Below are 16,224 nucleotides of genomic sequence, written 5' to 3' on the forward strand. Positions count from 1 at the left end.
GCGCGACGTCGGCTTCTTGTAACCGTATCAAATGGATTTTTCTTCCGTCTGAAATGCAACTGGGACCTGTGAAAATTTATACGTCATAGACAGCACACGATGCTTGGCATCGCCCACTCTCACTCTTGACCCAAGTAAAACCAGAGAACAGATACGTAATGAATGGGAGAGCTTATTTTGATACTCTCACACGGTTGGAGTTACAGAGCTCCGAAGTAGGGCCGGGGGCTGATACTTGCGTCGGCGTCTCCGGTGTTTGCGAAGTGGAGAACATGTGGCGGTTATGGTGCCTACAATTTAATGCCAGCTTCGCCTCTCTGGAGCACCCGCACCTCCCAGTCTGTATCAAATACAAAAAGCAAGGGAGAGAGAGAGAGAGAAAGAGAGAAGAGAATAGAACGAAAGAGCGGTGGATTCTTCTCTTTATCGTGTCAGTAAAATTGAAGTAGCCATTGTTCATTTCCGAAGCTTCGGATAAGGACGAAATCAATAGGGACTCCTTCTCATCTATAAAATCCCCCCTCCTCTTCTGAACCTTGCTGTGTGTCTCCTTAAAACCTCTCCACTTTAGTTTTTCTTTTTTGTTTCTGGGGAGAGTTTTTCATTGCTCTCTCTGTGCGGGAGTCCTGTTCTCTTTCTTAGTGGGGTTGTTCTGTTGTGGACAACGAAAAAAGAAGATGGCCTTTCTGCATTTCTTGTTTGGAATTTTCGGTGCGTTTTTTCTCTAATATCTTCTCTTTCTTTCGTTTCGCTTCGTTCTGCTTTGGTTTTGCTTGATTGGGTTTTTTCTCTCATGGGTTTGGGTTGTTGGTGCAGGTAATGCGACTGCGCTGTTTCTTTTCTTGTCACCTGTGTAAGGATCATACATTCTCTCTCTTTTGAGTTTCTTTTCATGGTCTCTTTGTTCTATTTGAGATTCTCCTTTCGAAAGCTTCATTTATTGTTTTTTCCCCGTCTTTTATGTTTATTTCCTTCATTTTCTGTGTATCACCCAATTCCATGGGTTTCTCTGCTCTCTTGCTACTTTTATCCCCATTAGCCAAATGAATTTAGTGCGCTTCTTACAACCTTTCATGGCAGAACAGTATCATTTTCTTAAAAATAAGAATTTATCTTTTTTCTGTTTTCTTCGCTTTTGGTTCTGTTCCTTTTATTCAAGAAGGGTTTTGTTTGTTAACGTCAACTATGAAACTGTACTTGTGTGAGTTCTTGTTATTAATGCGACAGGCGTATTCTTCTGGTACATTTTGTTTCTTTCTCTCCCAAATCATCCTCCGTTTTCAAAATTTTCTGTTCTTTTGGCACTATGAACGTAAGAAGTTAAGTCTCTTTGTTTTGCGGTTCTGTAATTTCTTTGTATCTTTCTGAAGAAATATCCAAACTATCTTTTCATCTATCCGAAATATAGAATGTATTTTCTTCTTTTTACCAAAAAATTTGAACGGGACGCAGTACGCTTTCGAGTTTGGATTTTGGAGTTCTCTTCTGCAATTTTTTTCGAAGTTCATAATTATTTTTTCTTGTAATTTATGTGGGTGTTTAGGATCACATTCCGAAGGATCATAAAGAGTAAGTCGACGGAAGAATTTTCGGGGATCCCCTATGCCACCACCTTGCTCAACTGCCTCCTCTCAGCATGGTAATAAAACTTGAACAAAAGCTGGTTAACCCCATCGCCTCAATGACCCCTTGTGGGAATAAGTCTAACTAGGAACTTGATGCAGGTATGGTTTGCCATTCGTGTCCCCTAACAACCTCCTGGTGGTCACCATCAACGGCACAGGCGTCGTCATTGAATTCATCTACGTCGTCATCTTCCTCATCTTCTTGCGTGGGAAGATGCGGGCCAAGATCTTCGGCCTGCTGGTGCTGGTCCTCTCCGTCTTCGCGGCCGTCGCCCTCATCTCCGTCGTCGTCCTCCATGGCCAGAAGCGGAAGATCTTCTGCGGCTTCGCTGCCACCATCTTCTCCATCTGCATGTACGCCTCCCCGCTCTCCATCATGGTAAGCACCCCCTACTGTCTCTTACGACTCGTACATTTCAGTGGATTTTGGTCCTCAAAAGTCGTAAACGTTCGTTTGGGACACGCAGAGACTGGTGATACGAACGAAAAGCGTGGAGTACATGCCGTTCTTCTTGTCGCTCTTCGTCTTCCTCTGCGGCACCTCGTGGTTCATCTATGGTCTCCTCGGCTCCGATCCCTTCATTGCCGTGAGTTTCCTTTGCTCTCTCTCTCTTTCTCTCTGCCTGCTGACATGAGCGGCCTAAGTTAGACGGGTGCGGCGGACAAACCGCTCCCTCTGCAGTTGCTGCAGAGAGGCCCCGCCTCTGTGGTGTTGTCAGGATCTATGGGGTGTGGGCTCGCTGTGTAGGTGAAAGGTAACACGTGTGTGTCTAATGTGGGCAGGTGCCGAACGGGTTCGGGTGCGGGCTTGGGACTCTCCAGTTGATATTGTACGCGATCTACAGGAAACACGGGAAGGGCGGGAAGGAGGGCTCGGTGGAGTTGAGCGAGCCGGTTAAAGCTGCGGATGAGAAGATGAACGGCCAAGATGTGATCAAACCACAAGAGAATCAAGTCTGAACAAGTGTGTGTGAGTGACCTTTTTCTTTTTAGCTATGGGGGGCGTCATGGGCCCACCAAATGATGGGTTACGTGGCATGGGGAGATTGATCGCGGTACTTTTGTTTAGTTTCTTGAATTCTTATCCCAGAAAGAAAGGGATTTGGGAATTCGGGGTAAGTTTGTCATTTTCTTTTGGTTCTATTTTTCTTATGGTTTCATCTCTGAGCCCACGGGCGAGAGGGTGCGTAATATATCCAGCATGGTACTCCCATTGTTCTTCACCAGGCTCCACCGCCGTCGCTGCCGTTTCAGCTCTTGCAGCCACCACAGGGCTGCAGACCCTGTCTTTACATACAAATCGATGATGAACTTCACTCTTCCACATTTTTCTATCAATTTTTTTTTCTCTTCAATCGAAAGACGTTGAAAATTCTGGCTGCCTGGTAAAGAACTACTTCCAGAAGAAGTCTAATCCTTGGAACTGGTAAAAAAAAACCGTTATTCAGCTGAAAAGTCATATACGTATTCTCATCTTCGAAGTTAGAAATCAAATTTGAAGCTTCCGCTGACAAATAATGGAGAGAAAGAAAGAAAGAGAGAGAGAGAGAGAGAGAGAAGAAAGAAGAATTAAAAGAATTACGACTCGCACCTCCGTGAAGATCTTCAATGCTTCTTCTATAGTATTCGTGTTCATTACATATAGTGCCGCCTCCTTCAATTGAACCAAAACGGAAAAAAAAAAAAAAAAGGAAATTCAGACAGAAGAGTAACAGAAAAAATAAACACAAAGATCGCTCCAGATCAAGCTGGAGATTCACAACGAACAAAAAAAGGATCATCCTCTCTTACCCTAGCGTACTCAATCTGATTGAAACGCAGTGTCCGAGGCTGGCTGTCGATCGACGATGTTCTCTCAATTCTCGGAGCCGATCTTTTCATGTCTTCAACTCTCAATCCAGAAAACCCCGACAGACAGAAGATTAGCGACGTCTCTTACAAAAACAGAAAACCAGGTCCACGCGGTCACTTCAATTTATAGGCAGAGGAGGAGACCGACCCGATCACGTCTCTGACACGTGGCATATACTGACACGGCCGTATGTAACAGGTGTGAAACATTGACCAGAAACCGACACCTGGCGAAAACTGGAGCCAGGAGTCCTCGGTCTGACGACAAGATGTGGAAGGTTCGGTCATGAGGATTTAGCCATCTGGAGATCTCTCTTTTAGCGTCTGCGGGCACGTGTAAGATGATGCTTTGTGGACGCGTGGGAGAGGAAAGTGGAAAGTGGAGTGTATGGCATAGTAGGCCATTTATGGGTTCAAAGATTTGCTAATCATTCATGGGATATAGCTAATTACTGCTTAGTAAGCAATTTTAGGGTAATTCCAACTCTATTGGAGACTGTTGCATGGTAATTATTGTTCTAAAATACTAATCTTCTAAAATTCTCAAATGGTGATGTAGGCTCAAATATGTCTCAACAGGGTCCTAAATTCATAGAGATTCAAAGATGATGATGGGCTTTGTCAAGGGGGAGAACAAGGGGAAGTCATAGGAAACAAGCAAAGAAGAAAAAGAAGAAGAATTTGGGATGTAAGAGGAAACATTTGATGTATGTTCTTCAACCTCATAATCTAGGATTGGAATATTATGAACTCTATGTTGTGGTTGATAGAGTTTTGAATACACTGATGATCCTGGGTTAGATGTTTAACTCTCAAAACCTATTCTCAAGATCCCTCGTGAAACAAGACATACACTAACCAAATGTGTATATGAAATATATTTGAATTGCTAATAATATTGTGAACACACCCAAAGATTAAGAGAAAATTTTAAAAGAAGTTCAAAATTAGCAATAAAGTCGACAAACCTATTCCCCTCATCCACGTTTCTTTCTCATTGGACCTAACAATCCTTATAATTTTTTTTCAACAATTCACCATCGAACACCAAATTTTCAACTTCATCACCCTTTTTCTTATAGTCCTTCTTTGTCACACTCTTCATTAGTCAAATAACAAATAATTAAATATAACATGTAGAGATATTTACAAGCAATTACTCTTTTATGGATAAAAAAACTGACTATTTAGTGAACAATGAAACACACATATTCCTTTTTACTTTAATATCTTTATTCAAATGACAAATAGTCTCAAAGATTATGAATAATCCTTTTTTCTTACAATACTACATGGAAAACACAAACTCTAAATGCAAATACCCAAGGTTTCTTGAACCATGTCTCAATATGGGATAGAGTCGGATTCATGTATTCAACGTGGCATTATATAACTATCAAAATATTGCATTAATAAAATGCATAAAAAGATCACAACGTAAATTCTTAAAAATATAAAATTTAAAGCAAAAAATATAAGAATTTTTAAAGCAAAAAAATGCAAATCCTCCAAATGCTTATTAGTAAAAGTGTCCCTCTATGCAAATTTTGTGCTATACATTTGTTTCATAGAATGAGTGATGAATCTCACAACTATGCCAATATGCCAAAATATGCACACAAACTAGAATACATAGTAACTTAGAGGGGAGGGGAGGGGAGGCAGGTGAGTTTGTTGAAGAAATATAACTTGCATCTAGTGTCCAAAAAATGCAAGAATCATAGATCTATCTACATAGCGCTAGAGGTGAATTCATATGTTTCATGTCGAATATGATTCAATAGAATTAAAGACAAGATAGAAAATACAAAACACTAAAAGGGTTCCAACGTTCATTACAATCACAATCATTAGCCAATGATTTATAAACTAGAAAACCATTTGCCCTAAAATATTTGATAGGGACGATGTCTTGTTTCTAAGTTATTGGTTTGATAGGAAATGAAATCATGTTGATCTCTTTAGGCAAGATATCTTTAATGATGACAATGGTAGAGAGAATTAGATTTTTACTAAAATATCTTTGTTCCTTAAAAACGAAGGATCATTTGTTTGGACTAGTTGTACTAGGATGAAGATAGTATACTGAGTGATCTATTTATCTAGTAATAATTGTATTAGTTGTTCTCCACTTAATAGTCAATGAACATAGATACAATCAAGTGCAAAACATTGACTCTACAATAAATAAAAAATGTTCACTTAATAGTGAATTATAACAGTCTAAGAACTATTTTTTAGCTGTCACTTGTAATCTATAATTGTATTTTTAACATTATCAAGAGATGTGGGTCCTTAATTAAGAGATATGTTGAAGTTTTGAAATAGTGATAAGCACTATTACTATATACAAAGTTGAGTAAATAATCCCAATGTATTCATGTTGATACTCTTTGAAGCATAAATCCGATAATCTCATTCATATTATTAGAAGATAGGCTCAAGTCCACACGAATATAGAGAAGGCCCACACATCCAATAGGGGTGGCATGATAGTAAACAAAGTGTCATATCATAAAGATGGCACAAAAGTGTAATTAGTCAAGGAGAATATGTATACTTATGTCTTTCCTTAAGCTTGTAGCCCTAAATGAAAGGCCCTTGGCTTAAAGTAGAGCACCAAGTCTCTCTCCCCTTCTCTCAATTCGTCCAAGCTCTCTTAGCCTAAAGGCTCTCCCTTTTCTCTCTTTCTCCTTCTTTACCTAAGCTCCTTCTCTTCTTCTCTTCTTCTCTCCCTCTCTTACATTACTCAAGGTTCTAATAATTGGGTCCTAAATTCAACATGGTATCAGAGCAATGAATTTAGGATCCCCACATCAAGTTGATTCTCTAAATTTTCTATGATCAAAACTACTCATGCAAGGTTCCTTGTGACGCAAAATATAAGCTTGTTGAGATAAGTTTCTTGTTCTTGTTATTATTACCTATTGATGGCTTCTTGATCTCAGTTTTTTATCTCGGGAAGATAATTTAGAGATTATCCTCTTCATCCAATGAGAATATTGAGATTCATATCTCTCGGTTTGGAAGAAGCTTGTAAAGGCTTATTTTTCAGTCGGTTTGTAAGTTTTTGGTTGGAGTCGGTTATGTTGAGATTTTTTTTTTTTTTTTTGCATGGGAAGCTAATATTCATGCATACAAACTTTGTCTCTATTGAAAATCCATTCTATCGTACTTGTTATGATCCAAACTTGATATTTTTTGGTTTTTAGAAACGAGGGTAAGTATGATACTTCTTCCTCCCTCGATGCTCCTTTGAAGAGCTGTTTTTGAAGAACCAAGATTATTCAACTTTTTTATTCAAAGCCATTGGTAAAGCCACGAGTTTTTCTTCTCCTTGAATAGATTCCCACATGAACCTAAGGTTGGGAGATCTATTTACAAAAAAATAAGCAAGGAACGAGTTCAAGTTGTTCTCTTGGAAAGAGCAAGGTGGCGCCAATGTATTTGAGGAAGGTTTCTCTTTTTTTTAGACCTCAAACCACCTCAAGAACTCCTTGATTAGGTTTGATTTATTGATTCTCTATCAATCATATCTTGCCTAAATAAAAAAAGGGTTGAATATAGATCGGTTGGCTTCAACATTATTTTTTAAAAGATCATGAAAATCTTTCTCTCGACAAGAAAAAGAAATTGCTCCCTTGATGTTCTTGATTGTTGTTTTTTCTTTTACTCTAAAAGGAAGATAATAGGTTTGATTAAAGCCTCTTTAGTACTCATCTTGCCTCAAATATTAAGGACAGACTCCAGACTTAGATCTATGAGTTGGCGTCCAGAATTGTTTTTGAAAAGATCTTGGATGAACTTCATATCTTACCAAGGAAGATTAAGGTGGCTGATTCTTGCATAATTTGGTGGTTGATTGCCTATTTCTTCTTAATCAAAAAGGGAAAATAAGAGGATTGATTCCACTATTTTTTCGACAGTGTCTCTTTGATCAGTGGTGATTTACTTGAAAAAATTTACTCAAACTCGGGCGGCCTTGGTGTCCTACCCAAGCTGGTCTATTTTGTTAAAGAAAATAATTATTGGTTTGATTTAACTGTCGGTTATTGAAGCTTATTCCTTAGGATATATCACTTCTCTTGTTGAGTAAATTTTCATTCTCAACTTGTCTCAAATGGCTGAAGAACACCTTGAAGAAGAACAAAGATTAGAAGACCTAGAGTCTAGGCAAATTAGACAATACTCAAGATCTCTAGCAATGTAAATAGGTTAACATCCGGTTTCTAAACCATAGGCATGAAGTTTCTTTTAGAGTCTAAAACATGTAAACTATTTCCAAAACTATATTTTTCAAGCTCATACAAATGTTTTAGAACCTTTTCACTAACTTAGTTTTAACCTTAATCGTATTTTGCATTTAACCTTGATCATATATTGGCAGTAAACCTTCAGTATATAGGTTTAATTGATCAAACCTTAGTATGTATGATCGATCAACTAGAATGCTTACAAGTTAGGTTATAAAGCTTGATCGATCAACCACTATTGGCATGATTTGTCAACCCAAAAACTGTAAGCTAAAGTTATAAAGCTTGATTGATCGGCCCATATAAAGTATGACCAATCAAACTATGGCATTGATCAATCAACCCACTTAGAATGATAGATCATTAGGCTAAAATCTACCAATTGGAGGTCAATTGATCAAATAATAAAAAAGTATGATCGATCAAACTCTTGTGTAGCTTTTAGGGTAATGGTCCAAAATGGCTAGTTTTGCCAATAAACTTATAAATAGGGATTCAACTTATTCTTTAGCAATTAATAAGTATTTATTGATAAACCTCAAATATCATTTTCAAGTGCAATCTTCAATTTTACCTATTTACAAGAGAAATTTTCTTCCACTCAATTTCTTCAAATCTCTTGCACTCTATTGGCATAAATAATTCTTTCAACCTCCAAATCATTTCTCATTTGCGCCTAAGGTGTTGTAAGTTTGGACACTCTCTATGAGTGGTTACTTCTCCATTGAATGTGTAAGTTTTATATTTTTCTTTTGTATTTTCACTGTCTACAAAAGGTTTTTTCTAGAGTCATTAAGTCTAGAAGGGAATCACCCACTAGAGCTAGAATCTAGTTGTATTTAACCTCTTTGGGAGAGATTTAGGATAGTGTAATTAGGTATACTCTAAGCTTAAAGAGAGCCAAAATCTATTTTTTTGTTTTAGCTAATAGAGTGTGTTAATGAATTTTTTCTTGAGCAAGGGTACTTAGGCAATGATTACCACTAGAGGAACATAAAGATAAATCATGGTGTCCTTGTGGTGTGTGCTTAGTTGAGAAATCACCTGCGCTAACACATCTCACTTTCTTTAATCTTAGGAATTGGTCTGACTTTTATGTGAGATACGTGGATCTTTTGGAGTAGAAATGACCTCATAATTATTTATGTAATGCATCTAGCCACTTTATAGAATTCGTGTTTTCTACCGAATTGGAAGGTTTTTATTTGAGAGAAACTCATCCTCTAGGTAAAATTGAAAATTTAAGAGAAACCATTGAATTCAAGAAATTATCAAGTAAACTCAAAATTATGGATATTATGATTCCTATAAATAATTTTAAAAATAATTATTTTAAATATATATAAATTATAAAATATATATTTATTTAAAACTTTATGAAATTGGGCCAAATTGTTATCTTATTAGGTGTATCATCTTTGGGATCAAACTCAGTTTTTGGGGGATGTCTTAACTAGTTAGAGTTTGAATGAGAAACTTGAGATAGATGAGAAATATTCGTTAGATTTAGATAGGTTATTGGGCCACTGGACTCTATATAAGTACATGTTAAGGAAGTCACACCAATCTTCAATTAGACTACTCCATCTCATGAGAGAAGGATTTGCCATATGAGACCAATTATCAATTAGGATTGGTGGACTACAAGTATTAAGTAGGGTATTTTTATTCAGACTCGAAACCTAATTCGAATTCATGAAAATATGAGTCGGGTTGATTGACTTGGATTGGAAGTCACTCATCCGATGATTGGACTTGGGGCAATTTCTAATTTTTCCAAGCTCATTAACTAACTCAAGTTCAGGCTGAGGTTTACCTAGCTAAGCTCAAGAGTTAGCTCAATTTGCAAATTAAACAAAAAAAAGGTTCAGCCATACTTATCTTTCTAGGTAAACTTTCAGATCGACTTCCAAGGAGAAGGAGGAAGAGAGTACTAGATAAGGAATTTTTAGTTTCGATTCCTCTCCTATCCTTGTCCAAAGAGAACATACACTAGTTTGAAACAAAAGTTGGAAGAATCATTGAATGAAAACTTTAGTGATAGTGAAGAGAACACCATTGATCAGTTTTTGGGATGCATACTTTGATCTAGCTATGCTTTGGTTCTCAGTCTATTGAAATAGCTTATGAGGCTTCATAACTGACGTTGAGATCTCAAGCATATAGCCACTAAGGTGTTATGATTAAGTACTTGCTTGTTAAGAATGTCCCCAGAGTATTATAACATGGAGTAGTAGAATCATGAAAGTTTATTTGGAATCATCTTTGCATCAAATGGGTCCATTCTTCTTTTTCTTTTTCTCTTTTGAGCTTTTTCCTTTGAAGGGTTTGAGAGATCTATGTATTCTTTCCTTCAACTACAGGGATGATATCCTTTTTAGGGTGACCAAACTCCCACTTTGCTTTGTATCTACACATCTTCATGTTTCATTTTTATCCAACTCCTCCCTTCTCTTATCTCCATAACTCTCAAATTCCTTTGAAAAGCTACTCTCTCCCTCTCTCTCTCTCTCTCTCTCTTAATTAACTTCCTAAAGCTAAGTACTTTAGTATTTGTAGAAATAACTTTTTGAATTCAAGAATACCCATTTTTCGATATCATGGAGAAATCAAAAGGTCTGTAGTGGCCTTTAGACTATGCATGAAAATATTAATGTTCCCTCCATGACTCTCAAATTCATAAATCTCATTGATTAAATTTCATACACTATGTAGTGTATTAGTTTTGTCCAAATGAGAATTTCATTGTATTAATTGAAGAACTAAATCACTCCCCAAATTGTTATAAAAGAATATGATAAAAAAAAAAAGAATTTTGAGTAAAAATAGGAGGAACTAGAAAAAGAAAAAACTCGAATCGGACCGATTGATTGAACTAGGTTTAATCAAAATGGTCTCTCTTGTCCAATATATACACATAAAAATAGGGTAAAGTGAAAAAAACCCACAACTATGATTATGGTTAAGGGAGGAGCCATTGCAATGAGTTGCATGCATTTTCATTGGGAAAAGCCTTTCTCTCATGTAAGAAAGACTTTTTTTTTCCAACAAAATTTGTACTTTCATTGTGAAAGTTTTCAAAATCTTTCCCGGCAAAAATGTAATTTCTTACATTGGAAAGTTTTTCCACTAAAATTATAAATTTCACAGTTGAACCAGGTGGACCGGATCTGAAAGGCGGACCGGATCTCATCACCACTCTTAATCCGGTCGGTTTCTACAACGTTTATCCTTTTTCAAGTAGACAGATCCTGATGCCGGAAGCCCGACAGGCCTTCCGCTTGGCAGAAAAGGACGGGCCGGCGACAGCAAACTGGCAGTGGGCGCACGTTAGCAGTAAGCACTAGTAAAAGCTGAGCCAGTCAGCCAGGCTGCCATTTCTCTCTCCTCACTCGTCTCTGCAACAACAAAAGACACTCTTTTCCTTCTCTCCTCACGGCATCTCTCTTTTTCTTCACCCAAACCAACAAAGAGAGCTAAATTCCAAACGCCCACATTCCAAGAAATGCCGAGAACTTCCAAATCCCCGTTCCGTCCAATGCCCACCATGCCATTATTTTCTTCCCCTCTTCCCTGAAAGAAACTGCACCAATTGCTTTCTCCAATGGCGGATTCCGGCGACCAGAGGTCCTTCTCCCATCCGAAGAACCCCAGTTTCCGGCGCAGGTTGTGTTGTTCTTTCGTAGCTCCGCAAAGCCCTGAATATGTACCAACCAAGCCGCGAAAACATGACACCTCGACGGCCATCAGCTCCAAGCTGCATAACAGCAGCAGCTCTTTCCCGAATTCTCCTTCTCCGAACCCTAGGATGGGATTAGGGTTCATTGATCCCCGAAGAATTCTCTCTCCTGGTAGGGTTTCGCCCATAGATTCCGAACCCCCACTGGATCCCCTTCCCGAGATCTCCGCGGATGTTAGTCAACAGTTGGAACCGGAGCCCGCGCCCAAATTTAAGTCGATACTGCCGGCGAAATCGGTTGCGTGCTCCGGGTCGTCGTTGTTGGTGCAAATGGAGGTGAATTCTAAGGATTCGTTGGATGTGAGGCTGGATTTGAAGGGGAAGGACGGGGGGAGTTTGGTATTAGAATTGGAGTCGAAAGTCTTACGTAGAAATAGCTCCTACTTTTCGGCGAAGATTGCTGAAACTCGACCATCACCGAGTTATTTGATCGAGGTTGTTGACGTAGGCGATTTACATGTGTTCAGGGAAACGATAGAGCTCATGTACGAGAAGGATATTGTGAGAAAGCTTATGCAGTTAGGAGTGACTCGTTCAATTGGCATACTTGAGGTAGGACTTCCTTTTTAGACTGTTTTTTCTTTTTCTTCCTTAAAAATCAAGGATGCGGAGCTACTGTTTCTTGAATTCTTTAGAGGTAATTTGGGATGAACAGGGAAGAAGAAAAGAGCTGAAATAGATGATCCTGTAATAAACTTTTTATCATGCCGTGGAGTTGAACTATGTTCAACCAAATCTGATATGGCTAGGTTACGAACCAGAGATTGCCTAAAAGAGGAGAGCAAAGAGACAAAAAATAAAATAAATTAAGAATTTACTGTTTCGGTTATTTAGTCATCTGAATGATTTTCCGACATTTGTCACTGTTCGGGCTGCTTTCATTATCGTAGAACACATTAAACTATATAAGTTGAAACATCAGTTTTTGTTTTTTTAGAAAGAAATTTGTTGAGTTTTGCCGCTAATTGAAAACTATGGTTGAATATTATAAAATGGTATTATGCTGTTAAACTCCATTATCCCATAAGGTTATCAGTTTGATCCACTGGACTTCGATTATCTATAATATTTTTGTTTGGACGTTTCCTGGATGGGTTTTTTGGGTGTTGAAGGGTAGTTAGCTTGAATGGCCTGGAGACAAAGTCTTCCAGCTTGTCTCCAGAACAATTTTTTGGAACCCTTATGGGTTAATTCTCCTTCACTGCAGTATTCTTGTTCTGCACTCTCCACATTTTATTCTCATTTTTTTCACTAGAATGTAGCAACTTCGTTTGCAAATCATGTTCTTGTACAATACTCTATGGTTAATGCTGATTTATACATGAGAAATAATAGTGATAATCGCATGCAACAAATTAACTATCATAGGATAGTTTTTTTTTTTTTTTTTATGAACATCAAAGGATAGTTTCAATGGACTACTGTATGCTAATGTTGTTTCGGAATCATTCCATAGTTATCTATGACCTTAATTCCAATTCAGAACTTGTAATTTTGATATCGACTTAGTTGGTTTGGTGTATATAAGTTCACTTTTGCTGTAACGGCTGTTTCTATCTGGTAATACGGGAAGAACTTTATGCATTATGTTATCATAGAGAAGTAACAAGTTATATTCATCTGCTGAACTTCATCTTGGTTTATTTGAACGTAGTTGGTAATCCTGGTTTATATTAATGAGTAATGCAAGTATAGCAAGTATTGTTTGCCATATAGTCTGAGCATTGGTGATTTTTACTCAAAAAAATAGCTACATGCTGGACCTTACAGATGAAATCACTTGATTTTCTGGTCATGATATATATCCTAGGTGATAAGATATTTAGACAAAAGGCTTGATATTTTCCAATTTTGCTGCAGCTGACTGAGTTAATCAGGTATTGGGGGTCTGAGAGTGATGTTTTATGTTTAACAGTTGGATTGAAGTCATTCCAAACAGCCCACACTATAGCAACAGTGACACTGCAATTCTATCAATATCCTTGTCATGGCACTTGTTGCAGTCTGTCTTGGGTCTCTTTCATTAAATGGGTTATCCTTATTTTTAAATGGTTGCAGAAGTAACCACCAGTCAGTTTTTATCACAGTATGCCGTTTCAAATGTTAAAACATCAATCCTGGACCATTGCAAAACAGATGAACAAATGTGCAATCTTTCCATATGAGCATCTTAACTTCGTGGATATTTATTCTGTTAAAGTTTCTCCTCCCATCTCAGGTTATTTTCTAAAGCAAGACAGGAGTACTAGTGTTTTTTTTTTCTGTGCTAAACTATAATTTTATTTATACTGCTATTATTATTATTGATAGTAGTAGAAGGCAAGGAGGCTTCACTCAATACCATCCAAAGGTTGGCTGCACCCAGCATTTTCAATCTTTAGAAAATCATAACATTCACTAGAATGCCACTGACTTCAATACATTACAGCAATGCCACTACCCCTATTTTATTATTCAAAATATACTTCAGAAAAAAATGAAAAGAATGTCAATTAGAGATTGGTGAGAACAAAATAATGTTTAATAGGAAGGTATAATTTTGCTTTCTAAATGGCAAGAATTTGATTAAGAAGAGAGAAGAATACAAGGGTCTCCCCATGGGCAAAGCCCAAAAGCAACAATGAGGAAAACAGCTGAAAGAAAGCTGTTAGATTTAAATGTAATGCCTACTTAGAATATGATTGTACCTAACCTACACAGAGTTCTTCGTAAAGAGAAAAGAGAAAAAAAAACTACACAGAACTTAGTCTATATTTCTTATTTTCTTGTTTTGTTCATAATGTTTTTAGAATTTTTCTCATTATTGTTATGAGCATTGCTAACTATTGCTACGCTTCCAAGTGAAATTTTATACTTGCAAGATGTTTCAACATCTGATTGAAGAGATGTCACATCGGAGGATTCAAAACTGGAGAAAAATTTTTTTTTTTTTTTTTTGGTGAGAAACATTGAAGTAGCTGATGAGGGAGGTAAAAAATTCAATCAAAGTGACACATGAAAAATAGTCAAGAAGCCATAAATTACAATTCTCATTTCCAAGCTTGATCAAACTTGCTCTTGCATTGTTTGCTGTTTCTAGGCTTATTTCTTGTATGACTGCAGGGCTGTTTAGTTTGAGTCCTTTATTCTTTTAAAAAAAGCTGAGTCCTTAATGTGTTTTTCATCTCTACCTTGTGCATCTTTGCCCTTCATTACTGACTGAGGGGGTATCATATGAATCCCTTTGAGATGACAGAATGCTCAAGTGAGTAGTGTTTACCTTTTGAGCAAATTGTGTGGGGCAGATTGGGTGAAAAATCCCATGTTCATGCATATTCAGATATTTTTGTTAAAACATCAGGAGTAACTGTAACTTGTCCAAAATGAAGCCAGAATAGTGATTCTGCTTTCCTGATGGAAGATTTTCACACAATCACAAGCGTTAGTGCGATGAATGCACGCATCTAGATTCGGAAACTAGTAGATGTACCTTTAATTATTTGGTTTTTTTTTGGACAGAGAAATGTTAAAGTAAATCTTGCACGTGTTTATTTTTTATGAAGTGTCTACATCTCATTGTCAGGTATCATCAACGATCAAGTTTGAAAAGGGCGTTAATTCATGCCTTCACTACCTTGAGGCCGTCCCTTGGACAGAGAGTGAAGAGGAGAAACTGAAAACTCTCTTCACAAAGTGTACATTCGAAAAACAAAAGTTTCGAGACATGTTAGCCAGGTTATATCAGGAGGAATCAGCAAGTCCACCACCTCTGGCAGTCCATCTTGTCCAGTCTGTCACCTGTGGAGCTGACTCTAATGCCACAAAAGAGCTGAAATGTTTAGTTAAAGGCCTCTTATCCCAAAGTTCAGTCTATCAAAAAGATCCTGCAGGCCTCACAAAAGAGGCTATATACAGCACATGCAGCTCTTGTATCTCTCTGCTGGTTCAGTATTTTCGGGAAGCTTCCGACTTGACCCCCAAGATTGCAGCAGCAACGAAGGACATTAGAACACCTCTAATCGGGCGAATCTCCAAGCAAGTTGAAAACCTTAACTGGTTGTTAGAAATTCTTATCGACAAGCAAATGGGAGAAGAGTTTGTGGGCTTGTGGGCGAATCAGAAAGAACTAGTCAAGATGCATGAAAAATCTTCGCCAATGGTGAGATACGAACTGAGTCGGGTATCAGGCCATGTGTTTATTGCCTTGGGGAGAGGTAAACTACAATGCAGAGGGGAGGAGAGGTCCGGTGTCCTCCACTCATGGTTTAGTCCCATGCTAGTTGACTTTGGCTGGTTACAGAGATGTTCAAAGGGTCTGGATGTGAGGGAATTGGAAGAAGCCATGGGTCAAGCACTGTTAACACTTCCAATGAAGCAGCAGCAGAGTCTGTTCATGGAATGGTTTGCCTGGTTCTCAAAGAACGGGACGGAGTGCCCAAATCTGAGCAGGGCCTTCCAAATATGGTGGCGGAGATCATTCTTGAGAAACACAAAAATGCCCCAGATTAGTACTGAACACCATTGATGGTTCTTCCTGCTTCCTATTTGTTGTATCAACGAGGTAATTGGCTTTTTCAAGTAGTCTGAAGAGAATGAATAGAATAAGACATCATATTGAAGCTTCACTTGGGTTACGTTGTTGTATTCTGCTTGGTCATAATTGGTTAATTTCCCATTAACGAACAGCTGGTATGTGAGTGAGGAAGACGGCCTCTGGTAAAAAAAATATTAAGAAATAAAAAGAATAAAACGGAGGGAATCTTAATCCGAGGCGTCA

The 16,224-nt window shown here is 37.9% G+C and overlaps 2 protein-coding genes across 2 annotated transcripts; both read left to right on the forward strand.

The window, feature by feature from the left end:
* The first annotated feature begins 551 nt into the window (after positions 1-551).
* Positions 552-2,842, forward strand: LOC137946516 (bidirectional sugar transporter SWEET1a-like). Its single transcript, XM_068792848.1, has 6 exons — positions 552-711; positions 817-853; positions 1,544-1,639; positions 1,725-2,004; positions 2,093-2,212; positions 2,409-2,842. Exons 1-6 carry the CDS (start codon positions 678-680, stop codon positions 2,583-2,585), a joined length of 744 nt encoding a protein of 247 aa, XP_068648949.1. The 5' UTR covers positions 552-677; the 3' UTR covers positions 2,586-2,842.
* Positions 2,843-11,126: 8,284 nt separating this feature from the next.
* LOC137946395 (BTB/POZ domain-containing protein At2g13690-like) lies at positions 11,127-16,092 on the forward strand. Its single transcript, XM_068792666.1, has 2 exons — positions 11,127-12,020; positions 15,031-16,092. The coding sequence occupies exons 1-2, from the start codon at positions 11,334-11,336 to the stop codon at positions 15,970-15,972; spliced, it is 1,629 nt and encodes a 542-aa protein (XP_068648767.1). The 5' UTR covers positions 11,127-11,333; the 3' UTR covers positions 15,973-16,092.
* Positions 16,093-16,224: the final 132 nt, after the last annotated feature.

Source organism: Aristolochia californica, unplaced genomic scaffold (genome assembly GCF_029961685.1).
Source record: "Aristolochia californica isolate CCGP_79_NKW_82.1479 unplaced genomic scaffold, dmAriCali1.0.hap1 SCAF_12, whole genome shotgun sequence".
Taxonomy (NCBI): Eukaryota; Viridiplantae; Streptophyta; class Magnoliopsida; order Piperales; family Aristolochiaceae; genus Aristolochia; species Aristolochia californica.

Bases quoted from the DNA above. Each gene is read 5' to 3' on its own strand.
- LOC137946395 (XM_068792666.1), top strand. From the start codon at position 11,334: ATGGCGGATTCCGGCGACCAGAGGTCCTTCTCCCATCCGAAGAACCCC. The intron at 12,021-15,030 runs GTAGGACTTCCT...TCTCATTGTCAG, and splicing joins GTTCAATTGGCATACTTGAG to GTATCATCAACGATCAAGTT.
- LOC137946516 (XM_068792848.1), top strand. From the start codon at position 678: ATGGCCTTTCTGCATTTCTTGTTTGGAATTTTCG. The intron at 854-1,543 runs GTAAGGATCATA...GTGGGTGTTTAG, and splicing joins TTTCTTTTCTTGTCACCTGT to GATCACATTCCGAAGGATCA. The intron at 2,005-2,092 runs GTAAGCACCCCC...TGGGACACGCAG, and splicing joins CCTCCCCGCTCTCCATCATG to AGACTGGTGATACGAACGAA.